The 18271-nt window shown below is 44.6% G+C and overlaps 1 protein-coding gene across 2 annotated transcripts; it reads left to right on the top strand.

Annotated features, from left to right (window-relative positions):
• Positions 1-15: 15 nt before the first annotated feature.
• Positions 16-17999, top strand: corn (cornetto). Of its 2 annotated transcripts, XM_064688736.1 has the most exons (10): positions 16-1334; positions 11765-12638; positions 12701-13806; positions 13860-14208; positions 14267-14307; positions 14371-14636; positions 15725-15925; positions 15988-16159; positions 16687-16914; positions 16981-17999. In XM_064688736.1, the coding sequence occupies exons 2-10, from the start codon at positions 11774-11776 to the stop codon at positions 17224-17226; spliced, it is 3474 nt and encodes a 1157-aa protein (XP_064544806.1). In that variant the 5' UTR covers positions 16-1334; positions 11765-11773; the 3' UTR covers positions 17227-17999. The 2 variants fall into 2 exon arrangements, with proteins under 2 accessions (XP_064544806.1, XP_064544807.1); XM_064688737.1 differs by lacking the exons at positions 16687-16914; positions 16981-17999 and adding an exon at positions 16521-16577.
• The last annotated feature ends 272 nt before the right edge of the window (positions 18000-18271 follow it).

The following is an 18271-nucleotide window of genomic DNA, read 5'->3' as shown; positions in this document are numbered from 1 at the left end:
TTTTCCTAAAATTTTTAGTTTTAATTAAGCTTATACGTATTGCGTGGGCTTCTTCCAATTTTAAACCCGATTTAAACACGTTTAAAAGCCTCGGCAAGGGATGAAGGAGGTACACAACTTGTTTTAAAACTAAAATGCAACTTAAATCTTGTCCAACAGTTACACTGAATCAACTAAGAAAATAAAAAAATGTAGTTAAATTATTAGTTAATTAATTAATTGAACTCATATTCAAATACTACAAACTGGCGCGAAATAATTAATATTTGAGCGCTTATGGGCAACACTAGTATTAAATTCAAAATATGCGGCAATTTAGCGTAAGCGATACAAGGGTCACACTGTTCACCGGCTAGCCGGCGTCTGTAGTTTAACATGCTGTAATTTAGACACTTAACATTATGTTAGCAGCAACAGCCAGTAGCAATACTGTAAACAGTTTCGTCGTTTTTGTTGGCCCGTGTGGGCGCGTTTCGGTATTGTCCTGTGCGTCGCGGCATTTTGTGTGAACGGGTTTTCGCTTTGAAGCCTTTGAATGTGGCCCAAAATAAAAGTGCAACGTTTTCAAATTAATCGATGTGCCGTCCAATTTAAATTGTATTCGTTGCTGTTGCTGCTGCCTGCCTGCAAGTCGCTTGTGGCTAAGACAACAAATTTTTGCTCAAGCCATCGATTTTTCGCGCTGTTTAAACGCGTCTCCCAGCGTGTGTGTGTGTGTGTGCGTTAGTGTATTAGTGTGTGCGAGGACCTTTTGAAATACATACATAATTATAAAACTCAGGCAACACACAGGCTGACAAAGGTCCTGACGCAGCAGCGCGCCATTGAAAAGTTCTGCCCAGCTGCTGCCTGTGCAGCTGCCAGGCTAAAACAACTACAACTACAACAACAACAATAGCAGCAACAATGCCCATTCACCTGGCCTTTTGAACATGCGTGCGTGTGTGTGTGTGTGTGCGTGTAATATTTGTGCATTCAATTTGCACAAAATTTAAGCGCTAATACATTTTCGCAAATCCAGAGATCAACCGTCCACAAACAACGCAATTTGCCATCCAATTTTTAGCGTGCCGACTGCGTTAGGGGAGCGCAATAATAGAACATAACAGACGTCCATTTGCTGCTCAACTCCAAAAAACAAACAAAGTCAACAAGCGCGTGCGACAGAGACAGCGAATTATGCCTTGGGGGAGCCGCTGACATTTTCATCAGCGCCAGCAACAACTGCAGGAACCACCAACACGACAACAACAACGACAGCAACAACTACAACAACAACATTGACTGAGTGTCGTCGTCGTCGCTGGCACAGTTTTTCCTGCTGCTCTCTGTGGGTGAGTAACAATATTTTTGTTGTTTTCGGTGTTACGGGTAGAAAGTAGTTATCGAATATGATGGAGGCTAAAAAATTGCGAATGGGACTGGGCATGGAACTGGAACTGGGATTGGGCATGGAACGGGAACTGGTACTGGAACCAGTGGGTGGGCGTTCGGTTGTTTGCTTTTGCGGACAGACCGCTCCTAATGGCTTTCGTTGGGTTTGGCTTGGCTGGTTGAAAGGTCGACGCGGCAGCTCCAGCTCCAGCTCCAGCTGGCACTTCATTTATGCAGCGTCAAAACTCATTTCGTGTGTTGCATGACTTCAGCGATAATCGATTTGCAAGCGAATAGCAAACGGCAGCAATCAGGAAGAGTGCAATTTCAGTCAATCAATCAGTCAAACCGCCCGTCAATCAGTCAGTCAGTCAGTCAAACGTTCGCTCCGGTTATTGGACACATTTTTTTTTATACTATATTCATAAGCTAATGATCGGGCTAATGATGAGGAACGGATGCTCGAACCGTTTTAATTACGCATCCGCGACAGTTTGCGGCGCCTGTTGGGCGGTGGGCGGCGGGCGGGGGGTCAGCTGCCGGCCGGCCGGGGTGTGGCTGAGAGAGTTGCAGAAACTTCAGGAAAATACTAATTAAGCTTCATTAATCCGTTTGTCGTTTGGAATTGATAGAGAAAATCTCAAGTGGTTGTTAGTCAATTTATTAAGTGTTCAAAATGAAAATGAAAAGAAATTAAAGATTAGAGAGTTGCTTGTGGCCGCATTTACAGTTACGACTGGGGATGTACACAAAAATTATAATCATAAATTTCAAGTGTAGTTGATTAAGCTTGGAATTGTGGAACAAACACATTATTTGTTTACCCTTGTAGAGGGTATTATAATGTTGTCATAAAATATGTAACGCATAGAAAGACACATCTATTCCTAGATCAGCATCAGCCATGCCCATCTGTCTGTCCGTCCGTCCGTGTGTTTTATTGCGAACTAGTCTCTCAGTTTTAAAGATATCAGAACACTATATATCATATAGCTGCCAGAGGTACAATAGATTGAAGATTAAGTTCTAGTATGAACAACTTTTTTGTTTCCTAAGATATCTCGACCAAATTCCCTATATATTCACAAAAAAACTTAATCAAAATCGGATCACTATATCGTATAGGAACTAACGTTCGTTTCCAAGATATTCTCATCAAACTCAGCATGAACAAGATTCACTTTTCTCACGTTTCTCCAAAAGCGTAAGGCAAATATCTACAATGGTGTTAAATCTTGGGTATGCCGAAGAGATGAATACAATTCCTGCTTTCCAATAATCTTGAAGTACAGATTTACTACTTATTTATATAGCAAAACTTACTTAATTGTAACTACCTAGTTACCTTAATGTTGAAATTGTACTATTAATCGAGAAAGAGTTATTCATTTCTTCTCTAACATAGCTAGAAAACCTTTTTTTATTATAGTACGAATTATAATACAAATATTAGTAAACAAGCTTAAGAGCTAATTGCTACCGAACATAAAACCTTTCTAAAATTCACAAAAGTATAATAAATACCAATGAAAAACGAGCGAAAGGAAAGTTTCTATTAACACAATATGAGTAGAATAGTATAACATATTCCCATCAAATCCCTTTTATTATAGTTAATAGATTACAAAGTTCGGATCAGTTGACACTTATTACTAAACAAAATATAATTTGGTATATAAATGTGCTTAGGTATTTCTAAGATTTAAAAGTTCTTAACTCTTTTAAATATATACATTGTGAGATCGTAAGATCGTGAAGCAGCTAAAAGAGTGGGTAACGGCTTAAAAGAGGTCAAAAGTGGTATACATGATAATGATGCCATGATATCATGACTTGCGTGGGATTAGTCGATTTTTCTGATTTATGGCAAAATACTTTTAGCTCGATCTATCAAAGCTGTCGTCAGTTATCTATCTGCCAAATTTGGTGACTAGCTGTACAACTGTGGGAAATATTTATTTCCCAAAAAAAAAACAGAAACTTTTGGCAGTGCAAATAATATGGCAATAGTCTTCACTGTACTTTGAGGCACAATTTTGCTCTGACACATTTTCATTTTCTAAATAATTAAATCTTATCAGAGCGCTGCGAAAATTTGACTTGTTTTTATTTTTGGCCAATATCTGGTTGCATTCTAATGTGTGGCCCGTCGCCTTATCGGAGCCGATAACGAGTCTTATAAATACGGGTATATATGTGTATATATATATGCATGAACGATTACCCTCGATTCTTGTGTATGTACACATGCTTAGTTGAATTGTATTCCCCTATTCCTCCCCCCTGCAACCCTTGTCAAGCAAATTGATTTTGATAAAACCTGCCATTGGAACTTGTTTTTTCGAGAGTGTGCGAATTTTTAACAACTGCCCGATTTCGCACCCTTGCCCTGCCACCGCCTCCCCCCTCACGAACAGGCTTGCAATCAAATCAAGACCATTAACAAAAGCGAAAAACTTGTCAACTTTTTGTTTTGTTTATACCGAATATTTATGATATTTACATAAATTAACGCTGTATATTGGCTTTGGCTTTGGATTGCGTCGATTGGCAATTTCAAGGTCAACAGCGGAACCCAACAACCCGCTTAACTGGAGCAGTTGCAGATGCACAGGCCAGAGGCCAGACCCAGACCCCGACCCTGAGAGCTAAACAGAAGATTGATATATTATATCATTTAGCTTATCTTTTGTTGAGGCTCAGTTTACGTCGCACAAAAGGATTTGTGGCATTGCATTTCAAGATGGTCGCTGGGCGTAGGCTCTCGGCCGAGACAAGACGGCGTCTGGCGCTCCCCTCCCTCCAGTGGTCAGGGGGAGTGGGGGGGGGGGGGGGCAAGTTTTAACTGTGCTTGTGGCCTCTAAAAATGGTTTTCTATTTTCGCTTTGCTGCTGTTTTATGAAGACTTCCAAGTCTGGTCAATGGTCAGCTGTAGACGTGGCTATAACACACGCCCCCCCTCCTCACTCCACCCCACCCCACGTACCCCAATGTTCCCCTTTGGCGGAGTGTCATGTGGCGCATGCCGCTAAAAAATAAACGAGGAACCCCTCCAAGCGTGAAGTGGGCTTCCCATAGTCGTTGTTTTTGCAGTTGTTGCTGTGATTATATAGTTAGTTATATGTGAGCATGGGTATGAAAAGTAACTGAGTGCAAGCATCGTTATATATCGCAGTGTGTGTCATAAAGAGTTTTATATTTCTTGCCTCGCATTAAATGAAAAATGAAGCGGACCAAAGACTTTCTCTGCCATATGACAAACAATTTCGGCTGTTGCCGTAATTGCGCCAGCAATGAGCTGTTAATGAAACCAAATAGACAGACAGTCAGACCGACAGACAGATAGACTCGTGGCAAGTTAGAAAGAGGGAAGCACTAGTCATCATGCCAATATGATCCGTGGGCCAGGCCAATGAACGATCCGGCCTGAGCAGCTTAAGAAAACTGAGGCAAGCAGAACTTTGTATTTTTGCGGACTTCTTTTCATTTCTGTTGCCTATTTTGGTCTAAAAACAACAACAGCTAAATAAACAGTACACTGTGCAACCAGTTTTTGGGTACCAGAAATTGTACAAAATCAAATTGTACAGAATGTCAAAACATTTTTCCTGATAGCTAGACATAAAAATACAAAATAGGGGATTCTATGGATATAGGATTCTATTTTACTAAATATTAGATAAGATATTAAATACTTAATATTAAGATTCCTCAATGTTAAGTTGACTAGTAATAAAAAAAACCAAACCCCTTAGGACTTCGTTTCTGATCGAATATATATAAATTCTTTCAAATTGTACAGAATCTCAATAAATTTGTCTAGATCGCTAGACATTAAAAGACAAAATAGGGGATTCTAGGGATATGAGATTATTTTTAACTGCAAAATAGTTGACATTTCTATAAAAGGGGAACAATTTTAAGATTCCTCAATGAACCCTCATATTGAAAGAATTTCGAAGAAGTCAAGGGTTTTAAGTATAGGACTTAATTTCTGATGAGGTATATCTCTTCTTTCTTTTAAATTGACTCAAATTTCATATAAAAAGCTTCTTTTAATTGGGCATATTTATTAAACAGGTTGTAAAGTCTCCACTTGTCTATATTTGGTTTACAATAATATCTTAAAAACTTAATTAGTATATAGTTTACAAAGCGTTTACAATTTTGTTTGTGTATATTATTTACATGTCGCGTAGTATATTTCATAAACCAGAAAAACATGTGCGCTTGCACTTAGTTTAATTTTTTTTTTGTCGAATAAACAGAGCGTGATCTATAATTTCGTTGAGCTATAATAAATATATTAATTGTTAGACTTTATAGAAAAAGGCTAACTTATTTGTCTTTTTGCTGTGTTGCATGTTGCATGGTGTAATCTGTGGCACAGTTCATGATTCTATGATTCGGGATACGACTTCAGCGCGGCTCTTTTTGCCTTTTTGCCTCGTGTTTCGCGTGGCTCGGTTTCTCAATCTTCGACTTTCAACAGATGCAAAACGAAACTTTTGCGTGCCGTTGCCGTTGACTGAGAAGCCGCCGAAAAATTGTTTATAGTTTATGGCACTGGGCAATAACAACAGCAACAATAACAGCAGCAACAACAACAGCAGCAACAATAACAACAGCAACAACAACAACAACAGCAGCAACTTTAACTTCAAAAAGCGCAGCGATTCAGTTGGTCGCTTCTTCCTGCTTGCTTTGTTGTTGTTTAGTTCAGTTGTTGTTGTTGTTGTTGTTGTTGCTGTATTGCCCAATACCCAGAGCCAAACCCGCGTTCGTGACAGCCCAGCTGGCCATGCCAGCTGCCCCGCCCGCCCCCCTTGCCACACGCCTCTGTCCCGTTAGCGTCGTCTGCGTTCTCTTTGATTCATTAAACACGCGGCCGCGTTGCGTCCCGCTCCGCCCACTCCCTGCCCCCCCAGCTCCAGGCGCTGCGCACAGCATAACCAAAACAACCAGAAAAGGGGCGGAGGAGGCGCGTCTAGAGTCAAAAAACAAAAAGAAAGAAAAATTAGAAATCATGGCTGGCCTGCAGGTGCAACGAAATAAAAACTCCAAAAGATACAGAGAGAGAGAGAGGGGGAGCTGAGAGAGAGAGAGAGAGAGAGAGAGAGAGAGACTGCGTGAGTGGGGGCATTAGAACCCGGAAGAGTGCGCCTCGCTTGCCTCGGCCCGGCCCCAAACCGAACCGAACCGAAACTCTTTGCGCAGTTTTCAATAGCTGTCCCCAGCTACAGACACAGACGCAAAGGCACAAAACTGGGCGCGCAACTTGCAACTGCAACTCATTATAACTGTGCAACGAACAGGGGGAAGGGGCAGCGAGCATGGGCAGGGGCAGGGGCAGGGGTTGGCAGCGCCGCATCAAATGCGGGTCTGGGGACCGATTGTAATTCTCGGCACAAATGTTTCACTTCATTTGAGTTTCGTGGCTCGTCGTCCCTTGTCCGTCCCCCACAGGAAGTGCTGCAGTCGAGCGGGCGTGTTTAATAAACCCGAACCGGGGCGTGGCAGCTGCCCACACACACACACACAATAGCACAGCTGTCCACCTGTTTCGCGTAGCGTGAGAATCGCCAGCGGATTCGTATTTCGGTATCAATTAAAATAGTCGCGACATTTGCGTTCAACAAGCCCAAAAAAAAAAAACAAAAAAAAAACGAGAAGAACAAGAGAACGAAATCCAAACAAATTGCTTGCGTCTGATGGTCTGTGCACTGGGTAGAGGGGGGAGGGAAGGGGGGTGCTGGGGCGGTGGCTGAGGGGGCGCTATAAACTGGCCCCTCGCTAGACGGCACAAAATAAATTGCCATAAATGCGAGGCATGGAAATAAATTGTTTTCAATGCAACTGCCGCAACAACAACAGCAACAAGAACGAGTCGAGAGAAATTTATGCAAGTGAACGTATTTCCCTCTTTCATATACATAAGTTGCCCCAACATATGGCACAGAATTTGTTGTGCCACACAATGGATCTGAGAACCCATGAAATTGCGAGTGCATAAATATATTTATATATATATCTTTTGATATGCACAAAATTTTTTAGTAGAAGTATTCGAGTTGAGGCTCGACAATATCGTGAGATATCATAAAATGTGCCTTTGGCTGTTTAATTTTTATGGCTGATAAATATTTATTTTCTCTGTGCACTCGTTTTCTGATAAGATTCTTATTGGTCACATTTTAAAGCGAAGAAAATGTGGACTCTGTTATTATAACTTTCAATTTTTATAGGTATAGACTACATTTAATAAGTTAAGGCAATGGTAGATACATAATCTAGGCTAGGACTCGAAACCGGAAATATATATAATTGTAGTCCTGATATTAAAAGTTACATTTATATTCTTTGGCATACATAACTTATATATATATATATATAAATTTTATATATATATTATACATTCGAGCTATCATTATGCATTGCTCTAACTGTGAATCGAAAGCTTTTTAAGCATAATAGGGCTTTTAGTACTAAAAACATGATTCAGCTCTTGGGACATTGAGTATCTGCCATTAAAATACTGTTTATGGAAAAGCCTCTCCAACTGTTTTCCTGTTGCCTTGCACTGCCAATGATTACAAAACGAATTACGCTGCTTAATTAAAATTCTGTTTTAGTTACCCCATGTGATTAAGTTTAATCACGTCAACCAAATTACAACAGACCTTCAAAATGGAAGAGAACTGCTTTTCACGGGATGGCACTGAATACACTCTTAGATAATACATCTATTTTTGAGCAAATATTCCCTTAATATGTAAATCTGTATATAGACATAGGTCAAAATTTCCCATCCCCAATACTCGTTAAAATATCATCCGATTTTCACGAGGTTTAGCTTTGTATCCGTGATTTAGCCTCTAGATCAATTTGGCATCTAAATCTGCCAAGATTATTTTTGGTTAAAATTCATGTGAAAATTGTCCACTCAAATATCCTATGTAGACATAGGTCAAAATTTCCCACTCCCATAACTCGGTCAAATCTCAACCGATTTTCACGAGGTGTGGCCTTTTGTACATGGTTTGGCCTTTGGATCAATGTGGCATCTAAATCTGACGACACTATTCTGAGTCAAAATTCATGTGAAAATTGTCCACTCAAATATCCTACATAGACATAGGTCAAAATTTCCCACTCCCAAAACTCGGTCAAAACTCATCCGATTATCATAAAGCTTGGCTTTTTGTTCGTGAATTGACCTCTAGTTCTAGTCCTGCCCATTTTTATGCTCACAGGGAAATTAATTTGCATTTTTGTACAGAAAACGCTTTTTAATATTCTTGAGCCAAGGCAATTTTGAGTAAAATTTAAAGTTTTTTGATAAAAACTTGGTTTGATATTTTTTGAAATTTATCACTATTATCAATAAATATTATAAATATTTATTTATCACTGTTATTAATGAATATCAAAGTTTTTCTCAATTTATTATTTATATTAATACATATCAAAGTTGTCAGCAGCTTAAAGTCAGCTTTCTTTCATTTCAAAATAACTTTTCACATCAATCTATGCGAATCATGAATTATGCTGCGTTGCATTAACTGGGCGCTGAACTGGTCGAACTGGGAAGCCGATTCGCATTGCCGCAATGCGTCTGTCTGACTGTCAACTGTCGCAGTGTCATTGCTATTCAAGCCTACCCCGCGCCCCCCCCCTTTTGTAATCACCCCCTTCCCCTTGAGGTTGCTCGACATGCGAATTAATGGGCAAAACACACGCATCGCAGCATTTGCAACTCTTTTTCGCATTCGCATCTACGCGCCTTTTCAACCATGTTAAGCGCAGTTGTTGTTGTTGTTCTACCCTGTTTTGAAAGTGGAAAGAGTATATTGGTTCGCAAAGGCCTGAAACTTTCAATAAATACTCTTGCGTGTATCAGAAAATGTGTTAAAATGTATGGCCACGCCTATAAGAAGGCGGTCAAATCATGATTTTATATATATGCTATAGTCTTAAAGGTGATACATTGAAGAGCTTGTCAAATGTATTGCTGCCATGCACATTCCCGCCTCTCACAATTGCAACAAACCTTATTTCCCAGTTAAAATGCCAGCTCTTTTCAAGCTGCCTTTTGCCTGCTATCGCGCTTCGAACAGAGTATTGCGCAGTCAGTTTCCGCTGACTTGGCAGCTGCTGTTTGTTGCTTTAATTAAGTTGGCAATGTCGCTGGCTTTATTTTTGCGCTGCAAAGCGCCTTAATCGAATTAGACGCATTGCGGCGTAGGAGCTGCGAGTTGACCCCAGCCGCAGCGCCCATTGATTGGAGTTAATGAGCCAAAACGACGACGACGATGTGGCCCAGCTCTATCTCTAGAGAGCGGCCACCTGCCTCTGTGGGTGGCACTTTCGCCTTGAACCTGGCCAGCCAATGCAGCCGGAGTTCCGGTTTATGCAAAACAATCTGCTGCCTTGGCATAGAACCGAGACTCGAAACGTGTTTCAGACGCGGACGGCAACAAGAAAAAAAAAACGACTCACATATCTCAATCTTTCATTGTCAGGGCCATGGGGATCGATTCGCAGCGACAACTTCATCAGCTTCAGTCGTGGCAGCCCAGACAACTGAAGGGTTCGATGGCAAAATGTTGCCGCTCTGTCTGTGCCCAGCTTTGTATCTACAAGATACTTTTTCATGCTCAAACAATTGCGCTGCAGCTATGTGTTTGTGTGTGTGTTTGTCTGGTTTATGGGTATGGAAATTGCTTGGCTTTTCTTGCTTCGCTTCCTCCGCAACGCCTCATGCTGGGGGCACAAAGTCGCCGCCTTGTGCGACACTCAAAGTCTCTGCCCCGTCAGCCTGGGTTGTCGCCTCCGCTCAGCGCGCTTGAAGTGCCCTTCATTAGACCGCTAACCACTCCAGCTGCCTGACTGCCTCGCCACATGGCTGAAACGAGCTTTAAGGCCTCCTTCAAGCGTGTACCAGCCTTTAACATGTTCTAGCCAAGGTCGTTCAACAGGATCCGTCTATGAAAAACTGGCTTTTCAACTTAGCTTAGTCTCTTCTCCCATTCATTTTTTGCAACCACGCCCGAAAAAATGTTTGTTCATTTGCAATTATCTACAAATGAATTTCCAATTAAGTTCGAATTGGAGAAACTTCATTATGTCTTCGCTTTTGCTGTTGAACGATGATGAAATCTTTAAATTTGGCCAAAATCTCCAACAGATCGCATAACAAACAAGACACTAATGATGCGCGTATGAAACCGACAAACCAATAACATGTAGCTCGAGGTAACTAACATTAGACGACGTCTAAATGCCCTTACTTAGAGCTGTAAGTGAGTGTAATAGTTAGGGTTAATTATTTTTGGTAAATCTTAAAGATTATGCTCTCAAAAAACATGAACAATACAAAGATTTTAACGGCTTGCCTATAGTAAAATATTTCTATTAAAACGAATGCAATTTTCATGTGGATTAGTATTGCATTAAAACTCTTATTCAGTTTAGCAAAGCTTTTCAGATAAACTTTGAATCAATTTACAAAATAATTAGGATTTTCGCCAATATTCCCCCTTTTACCCTTTTTAAAGTAAAAATCTAGTTAATATTTAAAATTCTTAGCTATTTATATGGTGATTCAGTTGGAATTTCCTTTTACCCAGCTAAAAGCTGGCAAAGTTTGGAGTAGAGTCAACTGCAGATAGTTCAAGCTCTGAATCATAAGCAAAATGTGGCCAAGTGGAAAATGGCTCATATCAGATTTATAAATATTCTACAACAGATGATGATGCATGATGATGGGCTGAGAAACGAATCGCTGCGACAACAATGCGAATGCTAGTGTGAATGTGAATCGGTAATTCAAAAAGGTGCCCCAAAATGTGGCATGAATTTGAGGCCAGCGACAAGTGCTGTGCGTATCTGTGTAGTTTGGGACACAGTCGGGCCAGATTTGGTCTGATGAGGGCTCGCTCATAACTTATGCAGTGTCCCAGTTGTTGTGTCAGGTGTGAACTAGTTTAAGTCAATCACAAGAGCCTGGCGCCGTCGTCAGCAGCTGTCCAGAGCCGTTAGAGCAGCTGGCAGAAGTGGACACAAATGTTGCATGTTGCGTGTGCGTCCAACTTGACCGCAAAAGGCTGCCCGAGGGGCAGCAACGAGTTCTGATTGATGCGGGACGGGGCGGGCCGAGCCGGACCGGTGCGAGGCATGCGGCATGTGGCATTCCCCATTGGCCAAAAGGTCGTTGGCGTGTGCAACTTGTTGTGGGGCAACGAGCAGGTGGAGCGGGGAATATGCAACTGAAATGCCAGCATCCCAAAAATACGCGCATGCAGCATACAAAATTTGGGTCGCGTCGACGTGAATCACTCGCACTAAATGCGCTCTCCCTCTCTCTCTATCTCTCTCTCTCTCTCGGTAGTGAGCTGCCATGTCCGGCACGCTGTTCGAGATGGAGGATCCACAGCTACAGCTACAGCAGCAACTGGCAAGCGATGTCGAGCAGCAGATGGCATTGTGCCTGGCCAGCCTGGATCTGGGCGAGGGCGAATCCGTGACTGTGGTGGCCAGCGGCAGCAGCACAATGACCACGCAGAGCAACTGCGATGGCAGCGACAGCGGCCTGGATGTGCCCAGCAGCAGCTGTTGCCTGTCCCGGGTCACCTTGCAGCGTGGCCTGAGCAGCACCAGCGGCGGCTACACCAGCAGCAATGGCCTGGAGGAGATCTACGACAGCTGTGAACTGCAGCTGATGAACAACGTGTCGCCCAGCGAGCAGAGCAGCGAGTGCTCGCAGAGAACGCCGCCGCGACAGCGCTTCAATGGCAGCGTCAAGAAAAAGGTGGCCATGTTTGAGCCGGATCCGGAGCAGCAGCAATCGCCATCGCAGCTGGCAGCGGGCAAAACGCAGGAGCAGCTGCGCGGACGTGTGGCCAATTTGAAGCGCGCCGCCAGCCTGCCCAGAAACGGAGCGCCCGCCACGCCGGCGGCCAGAGAGAAACCGCGCACGACCAACTCCGGCTCGTTCCGTGTGCCGACTAGCACGGTCACGCCCGTGCGTACACCACGCCCACAGAAGCCAGACAGCCTGCCCAGCGCGCTGAACCGCGCCCAATCCGTGCAGCGGCTGGCGCAGGTGCAGCGCACGCCCTCACTGAGTCGCGCCCGCACGCCGGGCACACCCTCCTCCGACGACGCACGCTGGCCGGCGAATCGTGGCGCCGCCGGACAACGTCGCGGCATGTCCGTGACGCCGGATGTGATGGCTAACCGCATGCGAGGCAGCCCGGCACCAGGTAAGCGCCATGTTGCACCTTAAGCCAATACACACTAAAAATATGCTCCTATGCTTCACCAGGCGGCACACTGCCTCGCCGTCGCAAGCAGCAGTCCGTGGAGGATCTGAGCGCGGGTCGGCTGTCGCGCAGTAATTCCATCAGCCGGGCAGCCATTGTGGATGCCAGGATGACGTCGTCGGTGATGCTGATGCCCACGAGTCGGCGCAGCCTCGCGCCGCCCACGGTCACCGCCAAGGTCAATTCGCTGCGTCGACCACAGCAGCAGCAACAGATGGCCACGCCCAGGACACGCATCTACCACGAGACGGCGGTGCAAACGGCGCTGACCAGCGAGGATCTGGAGCAGGTGCTGGGCGGCGGTTTGCTGCAGACGCGTGCCTTGGACGCCGTGGAGCAGCTGGATCAGAGCACACAGGCGGAGCCGGATCAGCGCGATCATGAGCTGGAACAGCTGCGCCAGGAGGTGCGTCAGCTCAGCGGCAAGCTGCAGCGCGAGCGCGAAGAGAAGCTGGCCATGCAGCAGGAGCTGCATCTCAATACGGAGCGTGTCATGGGCATGCTGGAGCTGGCGCGCGTGGTTAGTGCCAGTGCGGGCACGCCAACCTCCGAGGATAGCGGCGATGGCAGCGGCCATGACAGCCTGCTCATGCTGGAGTCACAGATCCAGATGAGCGGCCACGAGCTGATCGAGCGCCAACAGGAGATTGGACAACTGCGTGAGCTGTGCCGCGCACTGCAGCAGGAGATGCGCCGCTCGCTGGCCACGCAGCAGCTGCTGCTGCAGGAGAAGGCCGCCATTGAGCAGGAGTCCAGCGAGCTGCAGGACTTTCTCCAACACGAAAAGGCCGCCCAGTGCGATGCGCTGCGTGAGCTGGAGACGGAGTATCTGGCGGCCAAGGCGCAGCTGGGCAATCGCGAGGAGGAAGCCAAGGTGTTGCGCGACGAGTGTCGGCATCTGGTGCGCCTCAACGAGCAGCGTCGCCAGGAGAACCGCCTGCTGCAAACCAAGTACGCGGCGTTGGAGAACAAGTCCCGGGAGCTGATACATCAGCAGAATGCGGCTGTGGCGGGCGCCTCGACGGCCTTGTCGGGTCTGCATGCCCGGCTGGACAGTCTGGTCGAGCAGCTGGTATGCTCCTATAGCATTTCCGAGCAGGATTTGGAGGTGAGTTGAGATAACTATTTTGACCAAGACTTCAACTAAAGTTGCGCCTGCAGGACACACGTTTCCAGGCGGAGTCGCTGGCCGCGGAAACGGAGCACGCCCAAAATGGCCACAAGCCCAACGGCCTTGATTTGCCTCTCAGTCCAGCGCTGGCTGGCGATGCGCTGCACACCTTGGTGCTGGCCAGCGACGGTTCGCTGTCGCCGCAACGCAATCAGTCCTTCATAGCCGCCGTCATTGGTGCCATACGCCAGGCCACCACCCACTCGGGCAAGCGCCTCTCGCTGCGGCAGGCGGGCAAACGGCATGGCCAAGCGACAGGCTCGGGAGCAGTCGCCGGCGCAGCACATGCCACGACAATGCTCAACAGCAACGAACAGGCCATTATTAATGGCAATGGAGGTGAGCCGCAGATAACCATGTAATCTATATAATAACTAGCTTATATTCTGCTTCACAGACGATTCCGATTCCACGGAGATGCTAGACTCTGAAACGGAGGTAAGTGAAGCTGCAATCGATCTGTAAATTTACTTGCTCACATATATTTATTGTTGCTTGCAGCCTTGCCTGCTCATGATGGACAATGTGCTCGAGGATGTGGTGCAGCCGGATTCGCACTCACACAACATGGTCTCCTCCTGCACGGGCATGATCTCTCAAATCGAGCTGCCCACGGAGCTGGTCAGCCAGTGCAGCCAGCAACAGCCGGCAGCCACAGCTGCAGCTGCAGCTCAAGGCGATGATTCACTACAGCAGCTGTCACAGGCCATCACCAACCGACAGCAGATGGAACTACACGTACACAAGCTCAGCGTGCTGCCCAACAGGTAAGCTGCACATTTTACCATCCAAAAACCTTTCACTTCTGCAACTGTTCCCAATGCAATGTACTGCAGCTCACCTCTCGCTGTACAGAGCGAGGGGCACAGTGCAAAAACGAATGCAAACTAAGACTTTAGGGGCTAGGACTATCTACTTGCTAAATACTTTAGAATATATGAGTTTAGACGAGGAAGAGAGCATTCTCTGTAATGCTTGTTGTTGTTAAACAAAATTTAAGTCATAAAGGTGTACAATTATGTGTTCGCCTAGTAGGGACAGTGAAGTTTAATTGGCAAGTAAACCCAGTTTTATTAAAAACGGAAGATTAATCACCGGAAGTATACTGGAGTGTGACGGTAACCGCATACGAGAATCCCAGCTTTATCCACGTAGGGCAAACAAAAAAAACTCCTGTACGGATTCAATTTTGTTTTAGTAAATTGGAGTATTGTGGCGACCAGACACAAGAGGCATAGGAGGCATCAGAGCTATAAAAAGGATCTTTGTCGTGGACGGATCGTCAAACTCCATAGTCCATATATATCCTTATATGCAAGGCACAACTTTACATCATCGGCATACATTAGTACAAGAGAGTGAGAGAATATCGAGGGAAGGATAGGATGCAAGGATAGGGAATGGAAAAGGTGACTACGGTGGAGGACACCATAAGTCACCTGGATACATTTAGAGAATGAAATTCTGAAAAGGACCCTTTGTGTTACTCAAATACCCTAAAATCTCGTTCAGAATATTGACTATGCCGAATAGGAATAATTTTGGAAGCAGTAAGGAGTGATAAACGGAATCGTAAGGCTTACTAAAATCGGTGTAGATGACTGCAGTATGGATTCTTTTCTTAAAACCATCATTTACTAGGGAAGTAAACACAAGAAGTGGTTGCAGATCTACGATTCGTGAGCCCATGGTTGGATAGTGAAATAAAAGAGCCGGATATATGTTGCAGTTGAGATGCTACGATTCATTCAAAGGCTTTAGGATTAGGAATTCGGAAATACCTCTATAGTTTTGGAGTTACTTGCTTATGGAGAGGAATGACTAACGATTTTGATTTTCCATATGGTCCAAGCAGCAATCGCGATCAGTGCAACACGGAGGAGCTGAGCTGTCATGACTCGTTGGCCGAGTTGCCCTCGTTGATGGAGTACAGCACGGCGCAGGCGGTGGTCGATCAGGTCATTGAGGTGGATACGCTGGTAACCAAGCTGCTGAAGGTGCTGCGACTTGTGCAGCTGGACAACGACAATTGCATACAGCAGCTGATCCTGGACAAGTGAGTGGACTACAATCGGATCCGAGATATTCGATTAACGCTGGATTTTCATGCTCTTACAGAAACAAACTGCAACAGCATAGGGAGGATGTGCTGGAGAAGCTAAAAGACTTGGAGGATGTCAATCTGAAGCTGCAGGACGAGCTCATGGACGCCACCCAGGAGCTGATGATCAAGGGCAGCGATCTGAGCGGCGCCAAGGCCGAAATGCAGCGTCATCGCAACGAAATCGACGTAAGGTTTTAGCCACGTTCTCTAGTATACGAATTATTCTTGGACATTAATTTTTTGTTGTTGTGTTGCGCACCCTTCGAAGACATTTCTATATATCGTTTATCGTTTAGTCGCCAGATATATAATCATATGTTAAGCACGCGCAGCCGATGCAGCCGATCTTATCTTATTTTAATCGTACTTTTAGTCACATCTATTATTTGCTTTAGAATAAACAGAACTCTTGGCCTAATTTATATTATATTTGAGTTGATGCGTTGCATCGATCTGATCAGATTTTGTCATCTATCTGTATAATTTCTTGTACTTTGTTTCTCATGCCAACCATTTGTACACCTCATTCGTATTCATCAACGGACAGTCACAAATCAAGTTCAAAAACGCACTCTTTCGTTTCAATTGAAATCCGTTTAACTAATTGCCATAACGCCCCTGATCCTGCTCCTGATCCTGCTCCTGCTGCTGTTGCTGGTGCTTCACCTGTTCCTGCTTCCCGTCCTGCTTTTGCCTGCTGCTGTTTCTGACAGCGCCTCAATGAGGATATCTGCACGCTGAGCACACTCTGCAGCAGCTACAAGAAACTGTCGCCCACCACAGAGTTTCCGCCCATGCAGTTGCTGACGCCCAACCAGGCGCCCGAACAAGGCGACGTCCTGGGCATTCTGAATCTGTTGAGGATGTGGCATACGGACGGACAGCTGCAGGATGCGCGTGTCAGCAGCTATTTGCGCAGCGTTTGCGGCAGTCAGCTGACGGTGATTGGGACTTACTCTTACTATTGATATCCAACATATAATCATCATCATTCATTCACCGACCAGGTCAACACTGCGCCGCATCAGGACAACAACAATGTGGAACGTCTGCGCATCTATGCCAACCAATTGGAGCATGTGACGCGCGTCCTGGACGACTGTCAGTGTCTAGGAGATCATACGCCGCTGCAGCAGCTGCGCCGGGACATGGAAATCGTGCGTCTTAATGCCAACTGGACGCAGTTGTTGGAGCTAAACGAGGAGCGGGATCACAATGCGAATGAAGCGGATGTGCCCACGCCCAGGCCTTGAATTGTGTCAAATTGTTGTTAATTATCTAGTTAACTATTAGTACTTAAAACTTGTTCAATTCCACGTAGTTAGAAACGTTAGCGTCCAGCTCGAGGCAACTAAAGCCGCAGTTTATTTTGATATTCGAAAGCCATTAATCAAATAGGAAAGTCTAATTAGAACTAATTCAAATATCAATTTTCTCCAAAAGATCTTCATTCTTTATGCTACAATTATGCGAAATCAAACTGAAAAGAACTATTATTTATAGCCAGTTGAAAAGTAAATACCTTTGTAGATATTTGGTCATGAAAAGCTTTTAAACGTAAGCTTTTTATTCAACCGAGGACAGCCTAAAAAAGTCAGTTGAGAAAGTATGCGAAAAGCATAGTAAAACTCTTAGTTGCTGAGCTTAATTGAGATATCTTGACAGAGATATTTTAAGAAATACTTCCTACAGAGCTGTATGATATACTGATTCGATCTTTGTAAGATTCTGCTCATGTATGCAAAAGCAGCCTCTCAAATGCCAAGATATCTACTACAAACTTATTTAAGTTAAATTGTTGATCAATCCTTTCTAAGTCAGCAATATGATATCTTAGTCCGATCCAGCCGACAAATGAGCTGCAACAGATAGACTAGACATGGCTATAAGCTTTATGCATGACACATTCTGTGGCAAAAGTACCATACCCTACTTACTCTACAAGCGTTCCATAAAGCAGATTCGTACTGGTACTTCAGCTGCTCCACCGCTCCGTTTGGGTATGCAATGAAATATTTGATTGTTGTTCGTCTGCCTGTTTTTTTTTTTAAAAAATTTTGGATTTCCAAACAAAATCAAAAAACAAAAAACAAAAAAAAAAGATACATTTTATTTGTGTTCGAATTTCTGCTGCATACTTTCGAGCGCGCTGTCAGATTTTTGTTGCATACATTTGGGCAACAGGCGGTTTTTGTGCCATGCATTTGAAAAGTATTATTAAAATTGTTAGAAGGCAGCACTTTGGAGCGTGGCTAACTGATGAAAAGACGATTTGTTTTTGATTTTGTTTCGATAGAA

This window comes from Drosophila montana, unplaced genomic scaffold (genome assembly GCF_035044405.1).
Source record: "Drosophila montana isolate Dmon_TW-CO22-7 unplaced genomic scaffold, ASM3504440v1 contig_3213_1, whole genome shotgun sequence".
Lineage (NCBI taxonomy): Eukaryota > Metazoa > Arthropoda > Insecta > Diptera > Drosophilidae > Drosophila > Drosophila montana.
This window is presented reverse-complemented; position numbering and strand designations above follow the sequence as displayed.

Excerpts from the sequence above, each read along its gene's own strand:
- corn (XM_064688736.1), top strand. The coding sequence starts at position 11,774 with ATGTCCGGCACGCTGTTCGAGATGGAGGATCCACAGCTACAGCTACAG. Across the intron at positions 14,209-14,266 it reads CATTATTAATGGCAATGGAG|ACGATTCCGATTCCACGGAG; the intron begins GTGAGCCGCAGA and ends TCTGCTTCACAG. Across the intron at positions 14,637-15,724 it reads CTCAGCGTGCTGCCCAACAG|CAATCGCGATCAGTGCAACA; the intron begins GTAAGCTGCACA and ends TGGTCCAAGCAG.